The sequence below is a fragment of the Cyprinodon variegatus genome, unplaced genomic scaffold (assembly GCF_000732505.1).
Source record: "Cyprinodon variegatus isolate N-32 unplaced genomic scaffold, C_variegatus-1.0 Scaffold153, whole genome shotgun sequence".
Lineage (NCBI taxonomy): Eukaryota > Metazoa > Chordata > Actinopteri > Cyprinodontiformes > Cyprinodontidae > Cyprinodon > Cyprinodon variegatus.
Window position 1 is genome coordinate 166,690 of NW_015150606.1, and position 22,398 is coordinate 189,087.

The 22,398-nt window shown below is 38.1% G+C and overlaps 1 protein-coding gene across 5 annotated transcripts in view; it reads right to left on the minus strand.

Annotated features, from left to right (window-relative positions):
* Nucleotides 1–22,398, minus strand: part of LOC107086469 (type I inositol 3,4-bisphosphate 4-phosphatase-like) — a 53,420-nt gene that overhangs the window by 11,848 nt on the left and 19,174 nt on the right. Inside the window, exons 3-26 of one of the 5 annotated variants that reach the window (XM_015377432.1) lie at nt 20,874–21,092; nt 19,036–19,080; nt 18,826–18,944; nt 17,887–18,003; nt 17,729–17,808; nt 16,276–16,387; nt 13,445–13,535; nt 13,121–13,268; nt 12,822–12,952; nt 12,623–12,727; nt 12,443–12,551; nt 12,202–12,219; nt 10,412–10,598; nt 10,120–10,335; nt 9,846–9,987; nt 9,529–9,690; nt 7,532–7,564; nt 5,249–5,421; nt 3,762–3,885; nt 3,611–3,678; nt 3,266–3,465; nt 3,087–3,184; nt 2,853–2,965; nt 476–630 (exon numbers count right to left, since the gene is read on the minus strand). In XM_015377432.1, the coding sequence (XP_015232918.1) occupies nt 476–630; nt 2,853–2,965; nt 3,087–3,184; nt 3,266–3,465; nt 3,611–3,678; nt 3,762–3,885; nt 5,249–5,421; nt 7,532–7,564; nt 9,529–9,690; nt 9,846–9,987; nt 10,120–10,335; nt 10,412–10,598; nt 12,202–12,219; nt 12,443–12,551; nt 12,623–12,727; nt 12,822–12,952; nt 13,121–13,268; nt 13,445–13,535; nt 16,276–16,387; nt 17,729–17,808; nt 17,887–18,003; nt 18,826–18,944; nt 19,036–19,080; nt 20,874–20,979 (2,852 nt within the window). In that variant the 5' untranslated portion in view covers nt 20,980–21,092. The remainder of the gene's footprint in view (nt 1–475; nt 631–2,852; nt 2,966–3,086; nt 3,185–3,265; nt 3,466–3,610; nt 3,679–3,761; nt 3,886–5,248; nt 5,422–7,531; nt 7,565–9,528; nt 9,691–9,845; nt 9,988–10,119; nt 10,336–10,411; nt 10,599–12,201; nt 12,220–12,442; nt 12,552–12,622; nt 12,728–12,821; nt 12,953–13,120; nt 13,269–13,444; nt 13,536–16,275; nt 16,388–17,728; nt 17,809–17,886; nt 18,004–18,825; nt 18,945–19,035; nt 19,081–20,873; nt 21,093–22,398) is intronic. The other 4 variants (XM_015377433.1, XM_015377435.1, XM_015377434.1 and 1 more) reach the window with 4 other exon arrangements.

The following is a 22,398-nucleotide window of genomic DNA, read 5'->3' on the forward strand; positions in this document are numbered from 1 at the left end:
ACAGAAAATGGGCTTAAAGTGTAAAAAACCGAACTTCTCCTTTAAAAGTTGCAGTAATTAATTGCCAGTTTTTTTAATTAGATGTTATAAGTACTTGCCCAGAACATTGTTTTTTTTGGTTTGCAGCTTAAATCTTATCAGCTAAAGTCAAAGTTATACAGGAAAACAGACCAAAAAGAAATGGTCAAAAATGCTGGTGACAAAGTAAATCACTGGTCGCCTTTACTCTTTGCCAATGAAGGAATGAAGTAGGACAAGAAAAAAATGAAGCTGATGGTGGTACGAAAACAACCCTAACAGTTAGATGAAATGTTTACATATTTTGCCAGAGATTAACTTAAGTTTGTTTCCTTTCCAGCAGATCATTTTTTTTTATAAAATACCAACAAATCTGGTTAGATCAGTGTTTTTATGATGCTTAACATTTGCATTCTGTTGCCCTAAATCTCTCTCCGGAACAGACTAGTTCTCCTACCTGCGCATGCAGTCGAGCGCTTGCGTGAAGACCTGCGGCGCCATGCCGTGTTCATGCTGCAGGATCAGGCACTGCTCCAGTGTAATCGACATAGCCGTGCGATCTTTGGCGCTCTTGCAGCTGGTGAAACGGACACCGTTTAGCCGGCGGCAAATCTAAAACAGAAAAGAGAACAGATCAATTGTAACAGATTTCTCCTTTCTTCTGTTTATTTCTCCAGTGGTTTACAAAAGTGTTCATACCCCATGGAATTTTCCTTATTTTTGTCACATTACAATCACAAAAATATATTTAAAGATTTAAAGCACCTTTTATGAATAAAAACAAATTAGTCTACAAAAAGATTTCCAAAGCATCTCACAAAACACTGTTAAATATATCATCCAGAAATGGAAAGAGTACAAGTTACGGGGTTCCTCAAGGGTCTGTTATTGGTCCATTGCTATATTTTCTTTATCTGCTGCCTTCTTTTACGTTCTTTCAATGTTACTTTATGCTGATGACTTGCAGCTTTACACACCTTTAACCAATGGCAGATGGGCTGACTTGTTGAAAACTGAAACCTACTTATCTATAATTAGTGGCTTGCTATCAAATGATTGACTATGTTGCTCCAGTTCTGACACTCCTTTACTTCTATCGTTGTAAGATTGAAGCTGATTTTCAGATTTTGCTCCTTACCTTTATTGGAATTAAATGGTCTAGTGCATTCTTATCTATCTAAGGTAGTTTGTATTAAACTTTAAAAACTGAGTCCTAATATCCCTTTTATGCTACGTTCACACCGGATGTGCATTGAGCAGCAAAAAAAGCATCTGCTGCTTCATTTTTGAAGCTTGCACACATAAAGGTCAGATTTGCCTCAAGAGCATCTTTGATGCTCCTGAAGCGTGTCTGATAAAGTATGTCCAGATGCATCTGATGCTTCTGCTACTCTTGTGTTCAATGGCAGAGAGTGGCTTCGCTATATTTGCTGTGATCTGTGGGTAAAAGTAGTTTTAATATCAAAATATCTGTGCAGTCAGTTCATCAAGATTACGATCCTGCCTTACAATATTATTTTGCTGTCTGAGCCGCTCAGATCCCCACATACAGGCGGTGCGCTGTCACTGGGAATACCCAGCAGCAGCAGGGGATTTTCCGCTACTGTTCCTTGCAGCTGAAAGTTGATGATAGCATTTATCAGGTATGTGGAAGAAACTGCAGGCAGCAGAATAATAAAAGCGAACATATTTTGCAAGCAGGTTTTGACATTTTAAGTTAATTTAGTCGTTACTAAACTGTTTCAGTGGAGTGATCATAGCAATCTGCATCAGCAGTGCTGTGTCCAGCTCCCAGATCAGCATCTCTGATTGGTTGATGTGGCGCATCGAGCTGCAAATTTTCCAACTCCAGCATCTGCTGTTTGTGAAGAGCTCAAAAGCTCACGAGGCGCTGCTTCAGTTGCTCAGTTGTGTCAAGATGCGCTGCTTTAGACATGCTGCAGGACTTTTTGATGCGCGTCAACCATTGACTTCGCATGTAAACCAATTCAACTCAGTATTTATATAGCGATAATTCAAAACACATGTCATCTCAAGGCACAACCAGATCATACAGTCAAAATGATTCAAAGTTTTTATCTAAGAAAAACAATCTGATTGCATCGACTCATTGACTCGAATACAATCCCTCACACTAAGCATGCTTGAAGTGACAGTGGAGAGGAAAAACTCCCTTTTAACAGGAAGAAACCTCCAGCAGAACCAGGCTCAGAGTGAGCGGCCATCTGCTGAGAACGACTGGGGTTCAAGTAAACAGAAGCAGAGATACAGAAATAAGCAAAAATATAAAGGAACTTGTCAACCAGCTCTACAGGCGGCCCTGTCCAAGAAAGACAAAGCCAGGGAGCTCTGAGCCAGCCCCCACGTCAGAGGACTAAAAGAGCACATTCAGTTAGTCACAGTCAGATACAGGACTACATTGAAAAATAGGCCGAGCTCAAACGAAGGTGTTGATTGCAGCAGCACAGCTGATATTTTTCTTCACAGCTGCTTCAATCGCATGAGGTGTGAACGTAGCATTAGGATTATTTTGCTCCACTCACTCCTAAGTTAATTGAGGTTCTTCAGTTGCAAGTCAAACAAAAAGTAGAAAAAAATTAACGGGGTGGGGGGGGTAAAAATGTGGCCTTGTTCCACACAAAAGTTACTGAAGCTGAACCGGAAATGTGGCACAACAAACGTGGTACGATACTGTAAAATGGGCTACCCATACCGTTGAATCTGTAATATCAGGGGGCTTGAATACTTTGGAAAATACTGCGTTCTTTTATTTGTAAAAAAAAAAAAAGAAAAAAAAGGGGGGGGCTGGGGGGGACACTGTATTCCTTAGTTACCTCAGCAGCCTGCCAGAGGATGTCGACGTTCTTGTTCTTCCTTGCGTTGACGTTCTGACCCAGAAATCTCAGCAGCTCAGGAAGACAGGTCTGAGAACGAGACCTTGGGAGGCCTGACAAGAAATAAGCAGGGTTTCAGGCACAAGAAAAATTCAAGTGCTGAAATGCTCTCTTTCTGAAATGTCATATATTTAGAGATTCAAGGATTATAAAATAAAGCTTTGCCTAACTCACAGTCCTCAGGAAGAACTTCTTTGAACTGTTCGTAGTATGAGTTCAGCCTGGAGAGGCTTTCTACGTTGATGATTTCCTGCAGGGATGTGTCCCCGAACCTGAAAATAAAAAAAACAAGCTCTGCTTTCATTTAGTCCCTTTGAAAGTCTTCAGCAGACATGAGTGTGAAGGTCACTCACTTCTCGGCCAACGTTTGCTGCTCGTTTATGCCGACGTTGAAGTGCACCGGCTGGACTCGCAGCAGCATCCCGCTCTGGATCTCCCGCGGCAACGCGTCAAACATGCTGCCCGGAAGCGGGATGCGGACGTTGAAGCCGTTCCTGTTGCCTGTGATGATGGGCAGCATGTCGGGGGCGGAGCTGCCCGTCGCCTGGGTGACCTGGATCCAAACACAGCCGACATCACTACCCAGTATTCCCCTTTTTGATATATATATATATATATATATATATATATATATATATATATATATATATATATATATATATATATATATATATATATATATTTAAAAAAAATGTTACCTTAAAGGTGACATTACGCAGATCCATGACGCCGATGCTCATATCCTCCAACATGGAGAGCTCCTCTCCTAAACACACAAAGATGGTCGATGATGATCCAGTAAAACAAAAAGAAGTGATGAAATACGGTCAGAGAGGTTTGGTATCGAACCATAGGTGCTGAGCAGGGATTCGAATTGTGCCAGCAGGCCGATAGTGTAGAGCTGCCGTAGGAAACCGTTATCTCGAAGGCAGTTCCTCAGCTTGATGACGAAGCCGCAGATCAGTGCGGTTAGCTGCAGCGACGCATCAGAACAAGAGTAAGCTTCACAGACTGAGGCATTTAAAAACTTTAACTGTCCAACCTGTGCCTTTTTTTTTATCTGGATGTGTGCCTGTGTCTAAAACATCATCGGTCTGTTTTGCCAGGTTACAACATGCTGAAGTTTTCTTAACATTCAGACAATGATAGCTGGACTATTTGGAACGACTACACAGGGCAAGAAAGAGGGGAAAAAAGATCTGTAAATGTACCAGATCTATTCGCATACCTCTGATATTACACTAAAGGATTGGTAAAATGTTGCCATGATATATTATGCAGCTGATACATTAGCATCTGTAATATTAGCGTGTATAATGATTGATTGGGCTTTAACTGATGGAAAACAAAATTGAAAAGATCTGCTTATGAGTAACTAAATAACTGCAAGGCCATGGTATAAAGGACTCTGGCTAGCTTTGTTCAGTAGCTAACAGCTTAGCCACTTTTAGAAGGGTCAGTTAGCCAACTTAAGCTACATGACTTTCAACTTTGTGTCAACAACAACCGGCCATTTTTACCAGTAGAAGAACTTTTGTTTTCTTTGTCTAAAATCTCCAGGAAAGTCATTTTTGAAAGTTTTTTCCATTAGGCTTCTCCTGCCCTAAGATCTCAGTAGCTAACAGATTAGCCACTTTTAGAAGGGTCAGTTAGCCAAATTAAGCTACATGACTTTCAACTTTGTGTCAACAACAACTGTCCATTTTACCAATAGAAGAAATGGTGTTTTCTTTATCTAAACTCACCAGGAAAGTTACTTTTGAAAGATTTTTCCGTTTGTCCTCTCCTGCCCTCAGATCTTAATAAAGAGATATAATTAAACTGTATGTGGTTAAATGGCAGAGCTCAGTTTGTCTTAGAACGTTGTACTGCCTTCAAGACTGAGAGTGATTGTTTTCTACTCTTTTTAAACATAAATTGAAAATATGAAGGAAGGCCTTAAAAATGAAACGTTGGAAGCTCTGTAGTTGTGTGATATTCAATCTGTGATCTTATTACTCATCTGAAGTTTAGACGCCACAGTGAGTTGACCTTTTTCACCTCTATGGAATATTTATAAGCCTGGTTATGAATCACCAGAGACGAGCAGATTGATCTGAAGGTGTGTGTCCTCCTGGTTTGGCATCAGAGTGAGGACCATTTTTCAGATTTCAGATAAGGTGTGAATTTAGTTAAGGTTTACGTGCGTGAATATAATGGTTAGATTTATGAGTATTGTCAGGGTTAGAGGATGGAAAGGTATTGGAAATCAATGGGAGTAAACACACGGTCCCAACTGCATATGGAAAGATGATAATATGCGTGTGTGGAGGCGAGATCATGTTTTGCCTGCTGACCGCCTGGCAGAAGACGACGTCCCGGCGGTACTGCAGGGAGACGTCCATGGATATGGTGGGGGCGCTGTCCTGCATGAGCAGAAACACCATGGACTTCTTGGCCTTGTCGCTCATCATGGTGACGCACTCGGTGAGCGTGGTGAGGAGCGGGTAGAGCGCCTCGCTCCACTCGCCTGGGAACAGACGGAAAGCAGACGTGAGCATGAAGCCAAGCTGCATGTAGCTGAATATTAAAAGACTTAAATGGGGAGAAACAGGCAGCAGGTGGGACAGAGGACAAGCAGAAGGGCTGCTGACAGAGCCAGCTACATTGTTTTTGACTTTTCCTTCAAAACCAAAATAAACGCAGTATTAATAATCAGTGTTTGCATCTTACAGATTTTCTCTGTTCATTCTTAAAGGGTTAATCTCATGCTGCCCAAAGCGTTCCTCTGAAGTTTGTGCAACAATAACGCGCCCAGATCTGTTAAAAACTATATCTCCAATAGCCTCTGTATTAAACGAGAGCTAACATTTGATACTCTGCTAGAAGTGTTAGCACGATGCAGAGCAAAAGGAAGATAGATTATAGGAAAGAAAAGATGTTTCCCTTATGGAAAAAAACATTTACAAACAATGTTTAGCTTTTTTTTTTTTTCAAATGTCCATTTATAAAGCTTGTTCTGATCCTGCAACGCTATTTAGTTAATTTTGTTCCATTCAATTGTTGCAAGCAGAGAAGACTTTTTGTAAATCAAAATTTGAAAAAAAGTAAAATAAAATAAATTTAACCCAAAAATAATACCGTTGAAAAAATCTTTAAAGAAACTTTGCAGTTAACATAGGTATTTTTTTTTTTCAAATGCATTTTTCATATTTTATTTTTCTAAGAGTCTTGCAGGTTTTATATTTTCCAAAACTTTATTTTTGTTTGCCAGATGGAGTTTTACAGATCGCATTTTCTCCACTTAAAGCCCAACAAAAAATGTAATCTTGACCAATAGAAATGTTGCAGAGAAATGCGCCTTTGCTCCTTGCAGTGAAATTTACAACTGGTAGTTTGTAAATTGAGATATAACTGTGTATGCATCACAGATATTTCTGTGAATCTAGCCTTGCAAATGTTTAAACCTGTGTATAAGTAAGCTTATTAATATTGAGCTCCATAGCTAAATTCATATTGGGTCCTTGACGCCTCTTTGGTGACTTTATCTTGTATCATGTGCTTTTATTACTTTAATCTGTTTTCCCAGTGTGCCTACTGTTGTACATTTCACTGTAATCATTGTGACTTATAAATCCATGGATGTTGTTAATGAATATGGGTTTCTCTTAATCGGGCTAATGTCTATCTGAAAGAAAAGCATCTTTATTTGTCATTTTTGGAGGTTCTTTTTGTTATTTTTTTCCATCAATAGCCCCTGGATCACTGTTAACGGAGCTGGAATAGACAGCCTGTATGCCTGATGTAAGTGAAAGGTCTAAAATGATCTATAAAAACAGATATTAAGATGTGAATTGTGAGATGTGACAAGAGTGGACATATGTATGTGTTGATATAAAAATTGTTATTGAAAATAAAAAGTTCAAAAAAAATATTGAGCTCCATAGTTTTGGAGCCAACTGGTCAAACATTAAGTGCGACTTTTGCAGCGTTTTGTTGTTTTTTTTCCCCTTTTGGATTCAACTGCTTATACATCTGTGTTGGTTATTTACAAAAATGATTTATATGAGATTTTAACCCTGGTTCTTACAGTTAGGAACATAGAAACAAGAAAAGCTTTGTAGCTGGAAGAACAGGATTTATTTCAGAAGGAAATATTTAGTTAAAGAGCTTGAAACCCAAAGCTCAGTCTTGTAATCAGTAGACATTAATGATTTCAATTACAGGGAATGGAATTTAAAGGTTTTTACCAAATAATTTTACCTAATTTATTCTGATTAAGTCCGATAAAGTTCAAATGAACCTTTTCTGAAACTTTCAAACACCCTACACAGGTTTTAGTTTGAAACGTGATAATATATGGGGAAAAATAAATTATGGACATTAAGTAAGATGGGGGGATTTAGGCTAAACTACACTAAAACGTGTGAGAATCATTTCCTTTTAATCAAAAACATTGGGATCTCTGTAAGAAACCTAAAATGGGTTCCAGATTTCCAGCCAGACTGATTAAAACTTCACAGTGAAGATAAAATGAGCTGGTTGAAGCTTTCAGAGGTTCTGCAGCCTCATTCTTGCAGCTGAACACAGAGAGATGTCATTTCTCTGAAAAACATGATGCTGAAAGCAGCAGCTCTTACCTGGGTATGCCTCCTCTGCACTCGGGCTTCCATCTGGAAGAAGGGGTGAAGGTGCAACATGCATGATTAGCAGACACTGTAAGCCACATAGAGAACACTGCAGACCAGGGTCAAAGATCTAACAAAGAAAAACCAGCATAAGGCTTTTATTTTAAGAGGGTTAGATCTTTCAGGCAAAGACTCCAAAACAGATATGTCTGCTTTAGTATTGTTTAAAGGAATAGATGGAGCAGATGTTTGACCGTGGTCCAGAGCAACATTTAAAGTACCGACTGAATCACTGTGGACAAAGATAACAGACAAGAGGCTGAAAATGAGGAATCACGTTAGCTCCATCATATCAAAGAACATAATGCAGACGGAGAGACCACAGAAGTTTAGTTTCAGTCTGAGGTTTATACACAATCATGTCATTTACATTTTGAATGTTTTTTAATAAACTTTTTATTTTTATTTTAGATTTCTAATTCAGCTCAAAATCGTCTGTCTTCCACAAAGGGTCTATTTTTACATCTAAGCTCCCCCCTGCTGTACTCTGGAATACCAAATTCTCTGTCACTGAAGCCAATTCCAGACATGAACCAACACAAAATTCAAATCTTTCAAGATTGGCTAAAATCTGCAGCCGCTCCACATTGTCAAGCATAAAGCTTGGTGTTAGCAGTATTATGTTGTGGGTTGTTTCAGTACAAGGCGGATGGATAGAAAAAGGACTGAATCCAAATGGTTTATGTAAAATAAGCAACGAGACGATGGAAACTTGGACAACGTATGGCGTTCCAATAACGTAAAAACAAACAAACAGCCAAGATGGTTTCACATATTGATCAAAATTAAAACATTTAAGAGAACTGTAGCATACAAAAAAAAATCTGTGAATATTCATGTCTTTTTTAAGTAAAAACTGTTACAGTCCATATGGAGCCGTCACACTAAACCCGAACAATGTAAATAGAGAGAGTGGCTCAGATGCATTTCCTTGGTTAAAGCGCAATCAGTCGATGCCAATCATGTGAAAAGTGACACTGCGATTATAATAGTGGACGAACATAAAGAATGAAGCAAGTAGTCGCTAAACTTCACTAATCTGAACCTTTCCATCCATATGCATCAGAGGACTGGATCTGGTTGTGATGAAGGAGCACAGAAGGGAAAGATCATGAACTCATGGCTGTGATGTATTGGATGTATTGTATCTACACACATAAACCATTTAAAATCCTTGTGGGGAGTAGATATGTGCGCATGAGTATGCGATTCTCCACGTTTGAAAACCACATGGAGTCTGGTTCTGCTGGAGGTTTTTTCCCATTAAAAGGGAGATTTTCCTCTCCACTTTCGCTACAAGCATTGCTTGGTGTCAGGGATTTCCTTCGAGTCAATGAGTGGATGCAATCAACTGGTTTTCCTTAGATAAAAACTTTGAATCAATTTGACCACATTGGTTTGTGCAGCTTTCAGGTGGATAGAAGAGTCTCACCCTTTCTGCCATCACCATCATCTTCCTCTTCATTCCTTTTGTAACCTGAAACTCTAACTGTTTCACAAAGTACATTAAAGTATAAAACAAGACAATGATAACCAACGCAAAGCAGATAAATCAGGCTAACGTTTCAGTTAGCTTCTAAATCCGCCTCCTTTAAAGCTCTGATTTCAACCCTGTTAAAGTTCGACAATGCTTAAACGCAAGGTCTGTGTTGGAATACAACCAACATTTTTAGAAGATCTAGCAATTCTGACAAACAGCCAACCGGAACTAAGATAAAAGTTTGATCTCTAACTCGCTTATTTGTGGATGCAGTTTTTAGCTTCGATGGATTAGAAACAATCCACATCACTTGGAAAACTCTTGTTTTTAAAAACCTAACGTGGTAAAAGGGGTTTTAAAAATACAATCTGAAGCCCAGAAACGCATTCTGATGATGAGTGGATATAAACTTCAGACTGGAACCTGAACGCGGTGATAGAAGAACAAACAGTAAGAAACCAAAACATACAGTATTCCTGTTCGGGGCTGGGGGGCCGTACAGATGAGGACAGGGCAGGCGAAGAGGAAGAGTATGGTGGAGGTGATGAGGACGATGGAGTTGGTTCAGATGGCAATGATTCCTGTGACAAACTTCCCGGGTTGATCCAGAAAGCTCGTCTTTTTTCCTCCCCTTTTCACAAACAAAGTTCATTTACACCAACAAATCCACTAAATGTAACAAGTAAGGAAGTTTTTTTTAATAAAACATGATGGTGAAATTGGATAAGTTCAGCTTCAATTTCCTTAAAGAATAAATGGTGAAGAAGCACAAAAAAAGCGTGTCACCTTTCTTGCCGCTGCCGCCCTGCAGGTCATTCTGGGTACTGTCCAGGCTACTGCTGCTGGGTCTCCTCTCTTTCTGTAACAGCTTATCCACACGCTGGATGATGCACTCCAGAGATTTGTCCACATTTACCCAAACCTTCTCCTGAGTAGACGACAAAAGATTATCAATTGAACCACCTGGATGTGGTAAAAGCGATTTGTAATTCGGGGAAAAAAAATTAAATAACTGATAGTGAGAGGAGGAATTTAATGACGATTTTGTTAAAAAACCCACCCATTCCTCTTCATGCCAGTCCACATGCAGTGAAGATCGACTGTTGCGACCGCTCCACTTGGCGAGCAGGGTGTCCTGGTCGTTGCGGAGGACCACTTGTTCTGGTTCGGCCGTAGGGGACGCTTTGGAGGCGATGTACTCGGGCCGAGCCGCATTCAAAGCCTGGATGGCCGAAGCTAGCAGTTTGCAGTCGCAAACCGTCACCAGCTGACGAGTCTGACCGCAGTGATGATGAAATATCAGAAAAAATGAATCCAAAATAAGAAAATGATTTACCTTACTGCTAAGGTACCTTATCGGACAAAATAGCCAGCGTCCTCTCCAGCCCGCTGGCTGATCGGTCTTTGGCGGCTCGGGAAAGCCTCTCAGCGTAGTAGTTGACCTGAGTCTTGAGCGTATTGATGTGAGCAATGATCTCTTTGGCTCGGACTATGTCCTGGGGTATATAGACGATGGACTGTGAGCTGGAGAGAGCGCTGCTGTTGGGATAAAGGATAATGATCAACCCATATGCTGATGACATTCTGTTCTACATATATAGAGGAAGAGCAGCTGGTTTAGAGAAGATCTGTTTCCAAAAGATGTCGAGATTTCACTTGCCTCTCGAATTTTACTTTGCATAAGATGGCTAAAGAGTTATACAGATTTTGCATGCACATGCCTGCTGGAGACGGTGTTTTTGACAACATGTATAACATCAGGCGATAGCTTTTGAACTTTAGAAACGGGCTTTCTCAGTCTTTGGAAAACAAAAGAAAACAGCCAACCTCTAACTTTAACTTTACAAATACATATTAAGAGATAATATTTTACGTGATATTTGGCTTTGGTGAAAACTCAATGAAGCAGTGGTAGTTTATGCGGTGATAAAGGCAGTGTTATTTGGAAATTGTAGGTTATAGCCTGATACATTAACTGACTTCCATCAGTCCTCAGCATTCTGATTCAGGGCTGTAGGATTTAGCCAAAAATTTAAAGTGGGAATTTCTTTTTTTTAATTTCAATTGAGATTACAATTTTATTTTCGATTTTCCTCTGCACTAACCATTAGCATACACATATCTGGCTCTGGTTCACATGGTGTAAAAGGAAATTTTGTTCTATCATCGTAGGAAACAAAGAACAAATTAGTTTTTAATCAACTGGAGCAAAACTGAGAGTGCAAGAGATTTTTTTATGGGTGAAGCACACAGCAAAGAGGTATAACTTCTTTATGTTATTGTAAAAGTTAGAAAAAGATATACTACTAAGAAAACATCTATTTTATTTGTCACTAAAACTTCAAATTCACAGTTGCAATGTAAAAATACTTGTTTTTTTGTTTTTTCCCAAATCTTTTTATTGAAAAGTCAGAGGTAAAACAATAGATCATCTTCATGGTTACAAAAGACTTTCCGTTTTTCAAACTTTATACACATTCAAAAACCACACCCTCCCCCCACCCAGACTGGACCCAAAAATAATTACAATAATTGTGATTGTAATGAATCAATGCAAAAATACTTTTGATTTGAAATGACACTCATAGGCTCAATATTTTTTTTTACTGTATGTCAGCTCATCACACCCAGTGCTGGAAATCATTACTTCAAAATAAAGTGGATGTTAAGACCAGGACGGATGTTCGCTATGTATAACCACCTTTTTAATCTTGATTTTTTGTTGTGTGGGCTTATAACTTGAATATGGACCTTTATATTTGTAAAACAGATTATTTCATGTGAAAAAGAGGATCCATCAAACTTTAGATTAATTTTTAAACCATGTTTCACATTTTTATTTGCTTAGATATGTTATTTAAATCACTTTCTAATAATAAACTACAATTTTTTTTGCCTATTACTGCTCCATAGCTAAAAACAAAAAACAAAATAAAGTATATAGGTAGCGGACTAAACTATAGATTTTAGGGAAAGGGTCTCTATGGCTAAAAGAGAATATAAATTTATTGTTTGAACATTTAAATATTTTTAAGACAAATGGTTTTAAATGATTTAACAAGCTATAACCTGGAATTTTCCATCTTAGCGGTGAGATACAAACTGTGAAATGAAAATAAGCTGAATCAATGCAACAACTCACCATCCATCCTCATAAACGCTGATAAAAAAAAAGTAACAGAAACAAATAAGGAAGAAAAGCCATTGTATTTTACAAAGAAACAGTAAATTAATTAAAGTCAAATCAAAGCAGGTGATGATTTGATTCTTCCAAGTGTTTGAAATAAGAACTTAAATATGAATGAAGCTAAAGCAAAAGCAAAAAGGAAAAAAGGAAGAAAGTGACATTTTCTGAACTTTTTTTTTTCCATTTTGAGACTCACTGTTTCTTCGCCTCCTCGAACTTTTGGATGAGCTTCCTGAGGCCGCCGCTTTTAAAGCCCTGACAGTGAGCGGCCGGGGCGCCGATCGTTATCACATCATAGGTGTGCTCTGTGGAGAGAAACAGACGTTAGCAGAGGGACGAACAGCGCGCGCACTACTGTTTGAATCTGATGTTTTACCGAAGCCCAGCTCATCCTGCACCCTCATCCGCTGCACATGGAGGTTGGTCGGCATGAATTCCAGCTTCCTGTCTGCCTTCAGGTTGCTAGCTTTGAATGATGGACCTGATGAGGGAAACGGTCAAAAGACAGGGCTCACTCACAGCTCCATGTTTTCATTTTTTTTTACCAAGGTTTAGGGAGCTGTGCAGACACCAACCTCTGTATCCATTGAGGTCAGATAATGTCTCCTGATATGCCAGTATTATGGACTGGTACTGGGACACGATCTGTCGCCGCAGACTCTCCCAGCAGGGGGACAACTCTCCCAGCTCCTCCAGCTCACACACCCTAAAACAGATATTCAAAACAGAAAAAAAAAGAAACATTTTACAATAAGCAAAACCAGAAGATGCTGCATCATCATCAAACAAAAACAAAAAACAAAAAAACCAACAACAAACAACTGATTACATCATGTTTTACTAAGTGCTGACTTCACAGATGTATGTTTTGTACCTGGCAGTGTCCTCCTCCAGAAGCAGCTTAACAAACTGCCGGGGAATGTTGAGGGACAGGACGCTCTCTGCCATCTGCTCCAGGACCCGGAGATGCTTCCCGTCGGTTGTTGGGAAGCGGTACATCCTGGACATGGTGCCTCCAAACACTGTTTGACATTCACATCACAGGAGCTTTTGATTGAAGCACTGAGAAGCTTTTATCTGCTCACCTAGAAGCTTTCTTTGACTCATTTACCTTGTTTCCTGCTGCTACTCTGTCTTTCTGACCTACTTCTTTTCTCCCCCCCTACTCTTTTACTTTGTGAAGCAGGCGGATTCTCACCTGAGCGCAGCAGGCTATCTTTGCCCAACGAGGCGTATTTGATCCGGACTCCCATCGACTCGGTCAGGCTCTCATCGACCGGCAGCACCGTCTGCAGGGAAAACAAACCCACAGTGAAATCCTAAAAGTTTTCGCTAATCTTATGGGTACTGCACAATTAGAGCATGTAGTCAAGGTAAAGCTGAAGTTCTAATTTCAGAGAAAATGCAGCATGGACGAAGAAAGGTTGAAGAAAGTCTGTTATGATGGTAAAAATAAAAAAAAATTTGAGAAGAGCGGGGGAATGGTTGTTAACTGCCTCTAGTTTCTGGTTTAAGGGATGTAAAAAGTTGTTTATTTCTGTTCACTTTGTGTAGAAGCTAACAAACTAAGATATGCAACTTCTGAACAAATGGTCAAGACCAGCATTGGTGATTATTGTAAGAATAGACTTTATCTGGAAAATCTGCATTTTTTTAAATAAACAATCTAGTTTATAAACGACTGTAGGATGTTTAATTTTTATAGATCTTTATAATATATCGTCACACAGACGTCAGCAAGTTGTTACATTCCGGGTAAATGACGTAGGCTAGGTCTTGTAGTGCTTGCTCCGCCACATTTAACCTTTTTAGTTTGGAGCGGAACTCTTTGAAATGAATAATAATGTAGAAATAATAAGAGGTGATGAAGAGGAGGAGGACAAAACAAGGAAGGGAAGATTTGGCGGAAGAAACTGCTGCTAGGAGATACTAACCCAGATGGAGACCTATGCTACAAAGATCCAGGTTCTAGCTTAGGCTCTTAGCGGTTAGCATCAGGATCAAAACATGCTTCACTTCACTTAAAACAGTCGCTCTCCATAAGTGTTGTTTTTGTCAAGGATCCTTTTTTCGTGACGATAACGAAAACTGAAGAGCTAAAACATGGATCTTTGATGACTAAAACATGACTAGTCATAGGTTTGAGTTTTAGTCGACGAGCTAAATAAAAATTAGTGGATGGTGGGTCAGATGTAATCGGCAAAGAAATATCAGCCGCATAGCTGCGTCCTGGCGACCACCTGCTTCACAGTGTTTCTCATGCTGCAGGAGCACAGATGGATCATGGCAGCAGCAGTCTGAGAAAATAACCCGGATTGGTCCGGTACTACACGCTCAACACCAACAAATTCTGATCTGTGGTTGTGCAAAAATGTCTTTGTGCACTGATGGTTCGCACTCAGCAGTCTGACTCTTTCTGCTCTCACTACTTAATAAACTATGTGGCTGATCATCCTCTGCCAAGCGCTTAAAAATCCCTTTCTCTAACTATCAAGATTTAATTTCTTCCAGCTCACAAGAGGTGATGCTAAACATTCTTTAATTTCTACCAAAAGGAATCCCTAAATTAGATCCAAATAAAATATTTCACTGAATTCTGTTTATTTTTGGAAAAAGAGCCTGATTAAAAAGGTTCATAGATCTTTGCATATTTTTATCTCATTGTTCTCGTTTCTACTTAAATATGATGTAAATGTTTCCTTGTATTGTCATTAAAAAAATTTCTATGTTTCCTTTAAATATGTCAACATTTTAGCTAGCATCTTCATTCAATTTAGGTCTGGATTGTCATGGCATTTCAAGGCAATTATCTAGGTTCTCTTTGTATTTTTTTTTTTTATCAAAACCCTGTGAATTTAAATCTTCTTTGACCCCTGAGCAGCGGTAAATAAAGGGTGAATTCCTATAAATAAAGCCAAAATTGCAAAAGTAGAAGGAAGAATTTTTTTGTTCTTTGCTTTTTGGAGCAATGAAGATTTTATTGATCTGTGTGTATTGCATAATTTGGGATGGAAACCTTGTATGTCAAAAACCATTCCTTGATTGTACATTTTGTCAGCTTGTCTGTCTGCTATATTAAACAATATGATGTGTTGAACTAGATCTGCTATTTTCACTACTTTTGTGAGACACTTTTTTTTTTATAAAGTAGAGCATTAATTCATAAAAAAAACTTTTTTTTGGAATTCTAGAAATCAAAGTTTTCTGCCCAACAGCAATGATGAACTGCACGGCAGCATTCTATACCCAGCAATTGCAGTATCTACACTAGAGCTGTCAGTCTAGTAAAAAATCTTGGTTGTTATTCGAAACTGTAATTAAATACATTTTTTTTGCAACACAAAACCGACTAAAACTGGACTAAAACCTTTATAAGTTTAAGTTGACTAAAACCAACTAAAACTATCACATATCGTAATAGTTTTTGTCCTGAAGACCAAGATTAAACCTAAGATGGCTGTGAATGACAACAGTGATTACTTTTTATGATCTAAAATGTCCAAGAAATTGGATAACTTCCCTGTTATATGGAATGTAAATACAACAGGAAGTTGAATTAGGAAATAAAAGATGTGATCTATAAAACGCAAAAACTAAAGTAACAAAATGTAAAACTAACTGCAATGTATTATATATTTTTAAACCTTCATTTCCAAAATATGATTTTCTTCTTTTAACAATAGTAGAACGAAATTCACTCCATAATGCTGATGAAAAATGATAAAAAAATTAATTATGTTATTAATAATGTTCTTCCATCACTGGATTGCTAAAACTGATGGAGGTGCAGAAACCTTTGTATGTATAATGTGCATAAGGAAATTCTGACTATAATAAGGGCCATTGAAACGCACCAATGCACACATGAAACCAACAGAAGAATTGATTCAGTTAGTGGTTTTATGACTGCAGTCCTACTGAACAAAGTTTTCCAATCCAGTCATATTTCTAATGGGATCAAAGAGCGGTCTTAATACGGTGCGAAAGGATCAGAAGCAACAACAAAAGAAAACATTTAATAGTTCATACTCGGCCATTGATGCTTTCTGGCAGACTTCTAACAGACATCCTATGATCTGCTTTCTCATCCATCTGCCAAGCAGTCACCGTAAGCTTCCCAACCCGTTCTTTCTCCGCCGATCTGTCCAATCGAAACATAAGACAGGATTAAAGCTGGATATAGTTTTATTTTACACTGCTCAAAAGTGAAGGGAAAACATAAATGAGACAATATAACTTCAACTAAGTCAAATTTTGTGAAATCAAACTGTCCACTTAGGTAATGATACTGATTAACAATCAATTTCACATGCTGTTGGGCAAATAGAAAAGACAACAGGTGGAAATGATTGGCAATTAGCAAGAGGAGGGGACCACAGACCACTTTTCAGTATCCATGCTTTCTGGCTGATGTTTTGGTCACTTTTAAATGTTGGTGGTGCTTTCAAACTCGTAAAGAACCCACAAAAGTGGAGTAGGTAGTGCAGCTAATCCAGGATGGCACATCTAGCTGTGGCAAGAAGATTTGCTGTGTCTGACAGGCCAGTACACCAGGGGACATTAAAGAGGCCGTAGGAGGGCAACCACCCAGAAGCAGGACTGCTACCTCCGTCTTTGCGCAGGGAGGAACAGGGCGAGTACTGCCAGAGTCCTGCAAAATGACCTCCAGCAGGCCACAAATGTGCATTCACAAACTGTTAATGACAGGCTCCATGAGGATGGCACGAGGGCCTGACGTTCACAGATGAGGTTTGTGCTCACAGCCCAACATCGTGCAGGATGCTTGGCATTTGCCAGAGAACACCACGATTGGTATATTCACAACTGGTACCCTGTGCTCTTCACAGATAAAAGCAGGTTCACACTGAGAACATTTGACAGATGTTACAAGAGACTGGAGACATTGTGGAGGGCGATCTGCTGCCTGCAACATCCTTCATCATGACTGGTTTGACTCAGGGTCAGTAATGGTGCGGGGTGGCATTTCTTTGGAGGGCCGCACAGCTCTCCATTTGCTCACCAGAGGTTTCATTACTGCCATTTATTACCAAGGCGAGATCCTTAAACCCCTTGTGAGACCCTGGTGCGGTTGCTTTATTCCAGGTCTGGGAGGAGATAACTCAGGAGACCATCTTCAACCTCATCAGGAGCATGCCCTGGCATTGTAGAGAGGTCATACAGGAACGTGGAGGTCACACACACAATACTGAGCCTCATTTTGACCCGTTTTAAGGACATTGCATTAAAGTAGGATCAGCCTGTTGTGTATTTTTCCACTTAAATCCAGGCATCCATTGGTTAATAACTTAACTTTGAACAGAACAGAGTATTCAATGAGAATATTTAACTCATTCAGATATAAGATGAGTTATATTAGCGTTCCCTACATTTTTTTGAGCACCTCAGTTTCTCTTATTTTACAATAAAAAACAAAGTTATGTTTCCTTTAAAACATTTAATCCTGATTGTGTGGATGTGTTACCTCAGCTCTAGCTCCAATCTGTGGCCTTTCTCCTGCAGTATTTCCTTCACCGCAAACAGTGCAGAACCCAACATGTACATCTGAATATATGGAGAGTGACAACAGCTCAGAATCACACTTGATTTTCTTTAATAAGGTAGATGATCGTAGATTCATACCGTTCCCTGCGAGCGGTCCTTTACATCGTACACGGCTAGCTTGACCTGCGTCTGCTGGTTTATGTTGCAGTCCTGGAAGAAGGCGATGCTGCTGAGGAACGTGGGGTTACTGGTGCCCTGAGGGAAGACAAAGCAGTTTTTGATTGATTTAGCACTCTAAAAAAAACTACTATTATCATAAATAATAGAAACGCAATCAATCAATCTTAAAACACCTTAAAAATTTGCTTTTTACTTGTTCTTAGCTTAGCTTAATGCTAACTCAGAATTACGATTTCTGCAAATTTCTTGGTTTCTTCCCGTTTGACTAGGACATTTCTGGCTATTAATCCATACCGGAAAACCCTCCAAAAGTCCAACAACTCATTTACCTCCTACCATCTAAAAGAAACTTAAAAGAAAAGAACCAGCTGTCATGCTGAAACAGGATTTTGAGAGGCGTAGATGCAGTGATTCACACCGCTGAATGGCGTTCTTAATTGGGTGGTGTTCTGGTAACTACGGTAACTAAAACAAGGTGTCCATCCGTCCTTTGAGTCCTCCCTACTTTTTCTCTCTCACACTTTTTAAAGTTTAGATCACATATTTTAAACTAGGCCACAAATCATTTAAATCATTTAAAATTTATTTAAAAAGAGTCAGAGCTTTACTTAGAATAGACACAATGAATGTTCATTGTTATTTTAGAAAACTTTTCTGTCGTAGAAATGTTAATAACTCAAAGAATAAATGGATAGATGTTTCTTTATAACATCGTTAAATTCGAAGGGAAAAGACATTTGAGTGATGAATAATAAAAAGCTCCGATTATGGGGAGTATTTTTGCATGCCACATCTCTTATTGTATGTCCGATTGAATTGAAATAACAAAGAACTCTTCCTTCATACATTTTTTTCGCCCATTTTGACTGATAATCGGTTTCGTTGAAAGGCACTGACCTCTATGACTTCAGTCTGGGCGTGTTTGGTCCAGAATGCCTGTGGTGGGGTTGTGCAGCTCACTGCCACAAAACTGTTGGGTTTGCGCTCCATGGAGGGAGTGGCCAGCTCTGTGCAGGCTGAGAATAAACCATCAACCTGTCTGAAATCACTGCGGCACAAACTTAAAGGTATTCAGGTAGTTAATGAAAGATATATTGTAATACTCACAGATACTGAACTCCAAAACCGGCTCGTCTGGGTCCTGACTATTTCCTGGAGAGCCAAAGATCGGATTTTTGTTAAGCTAGACTGAACTTATACAGCACTTTTTTTTACTCATGCTAAGGATATAAAACCCCAAAACACTATGGTGATCTTTAGAAAGCCTTACATGCAGATTCAGATTTTGACCAATATAGATTTTTTTTCATAACTGACCCCTTCAGTTGTTATGAGATCCCAAGACAAAAAATATTTCAATCTTATGTTACTGAAAAATCATTCATCATTGACCATGAAACAATAAAAAGATCTAAAATAACTGCTCCCAAATATAAATACAGTTTGAGGCATTGATAGTGGGTGGTACTAAAACCTTTACAGGGGTAGATTAGATTTGTGGAAAAGATCAGTTTCACAGCTAAGTATTGACCGTTCACCGATCTCTACAAATTAAGAAAATCAAGGCTGATAAATCTGTACACCTCTATTAAACACCAAAGCTACATTTACTGAATTTCATTAAAGCGTGCACACGTTTCCTGATCTGTTGTTTCCAGCTGTTTATTTGTTCCAAAACTTTTCAGCCTGTAACCCCAAAAATAACATTGCCAGACTGAGGACACCCTAAAAAATACTCTTTATTTATTCTCATTTCGAATTACCATTTAATCATTTAATTTTGATTTTTATGTTGTTTTTTTTCAACGATGCAAGGTCACATTAAATAGATGCTGTTAAATGTAAGGTAAACAATGTTCAATTTAATTGACATGCACTTCCTTTACATACATTGAAATCTGTCACAGCGGAAGTTGGTTGCTATTCATTTAGCCAAATAAATGTTTATTTGACAGTAATTAAGCTCATTATTCGGTGAAATCGTCTCTTAACTGTCTTGAGTTGGTCTAACATAGAATGTACTCCTACTATTTGCAAATGAGGTGAACATAACTTAAATAACTTTATATGAACAACTTAACTCTAATAAAAAGTACAGATAATGAAACCAAACTGGTTAACCACTTGATTGATCACACTAATTAATTTATATAACTTATTATTATTAAAGAATCCAGATCATTCTTATTTAAATGTTTTTTTTACTTTTAAAGATGTAACTTGTTTTATTTAATGTGGAAATGTATTTATTTAATGAAATATCATTTAATATTCTATTTACATCACTACTTTAATTTGAATCAAATGGCTCTCTGTAAAAAAAAAGCTAAGAATATTACTGAAGTTAAAGTAAAAGTACAATAAATATAAGAAAATACATAAAATTTTATGAGTCAATGTAACTCAGATACTTTAGAAAATTGTATTTGCTCGAGACAGTTATTCTAAATTAATTTCATATAGAGGAATACTGAGTATAATGTAAGTATTTTGTAGTTGTTTGAAGTATTTGATTTTCTTTTCTTTAAATTCATAATAAAAATGAACAAGTTTTTTCAAAAAATTTGGATTAACTCAATATTTATGATATTAGTAAATCTAAAGTAGTTTAATCAACGATTTTATTATTTTGCATTGAATCATTTTAGTTCCCTTTTCTTCATTGAATCAAGGTATTCTTCTTAAAACTGCAGCTTTTTAAATGCACTTGATTCTTTTCAGCCTCACTTTATTCTCACAATGATTAAATTACTTCTGACCACTTATGCGTGGTCCTGAGATGGATTGGTGACCAGTCCAGGGTGTACCCCGCCTAGCGCCTGTAGATAGCTGGAGATAAGTACCAGCATTCCTCGCGACCCCAGCAGGGATAAACATGGTAGAAAATGGATGGATGACTTCTGCCACTGATCCACAGAAGGCGTAGATAAAACCTGAGTCCTCACCTGCGAGTGCCAGGCCAATCATCTCGCTGGAAAGCTCGAAGGTGTTGGCCCGGTACACCGACCATGGCCTCTGTGTTCGTGAAACACGCTCTCGTCCGGCCGCCATGTTGGCTCAGGGACGTAGGGAGCCCTGAACACACCCTCACGCGTGCGGACGCGCACTCCCATGTGACGAGGTCCTGGAAAGATCCACGGTTGATCCCCTGGACGCTTTGCTCCCTGGGAAGTGAAATAAAAATAGAGATTTTTTTTTTTTTTTAATAGTCTAAGAGTTAGAAGTTCCACAATAGCCAAACAATCTCTTCAAAACTATTTTAATTTGATGAAAAACCAAATCCTTTACTCCTTCTGTAAGAGAAAAAAGAACAAAGAACAATTTCTCTCATCGTTTGCTGCATTTCAACACCATTTTAATCACAGTGATGTAGTTTATTATTAGTTTTTATTTCAGATATGCGTGATAGACAGGTTTAAATCTGTCTAACGGTAGAGATGGGACGTAAACCAGGTCCAACACATCGGCCTAGTCAAAGCTCACACCCAAATCTAATATATATTCAATAATATAATAGAACCAGATTGACTCAGCAGCTCTGGAGCAGAGAGAAAACTAAAATCCCACAATGAATAATAAACAAAAGCAATACAGAGTTACAGATGCTACATATGGCTCTCTAACCTACTGATTTATGGGTTGATTTTAGTTTGAACTGTTTGTGTTTTGGGAGTTTTTTAATGAGAAGAAACAACCTTCCCATAATCTGAAAAAACTCATTTGTAGTAAAATCATAAAGAAAAATATTTTGAAATAAAAAATCTAGAAATAATTATATGCATTTAATTACAAAAGAATATATCTAAAATCAATAAATATCAAAATAAATCACCAATCAAATAAATAAAATGTTACATCTTAAGGTAAATAGATAAATCTTCATGAATAAATATATATTCAAATAAATAATAGTCTTGAAATATACAATGAAATAATTCAAGCTTAAATAAAAAAATGAATAAAGGAAAATTAATAAAAATAGCTTAGCATTTATTTTAATAAATCCCCTTTGTTTTATTTAATGGTGAAATGTATATAGTTATTGGAATATTTATTAATAATCTACGTAAAACAAAACCTTTTTATTTATTTATTTAATTAGGATTTTAATGGCTCTCCTCAGAATTGCTTTTGCTCCTATTTTTATAAGAAAATTACTTATGTTGAATTATAAAGTACAGTAAATAAAACTTCTCTTGGACTTATTACTCGACATGTTCTCAGATGATACTAATGTACTTAAAAATGAGGATGAACAAAGAGATGAAGGGATAGGAGGCAACAGAAAGTATATATATGTGGCCTTAGGTTGGTGAAAATGTATTGAGGACAGATATGGTGCCATCAGCAACAATAGTGTGAGGAGTTAAGGACATTAATGTGGTGGAGCTACAGCGGCGAAGGGGAAAGGATTTGGAGAACAGAAACAGGGAACAAGGAGCAGAGAGCAAAACATTCACAGGAAGCTAC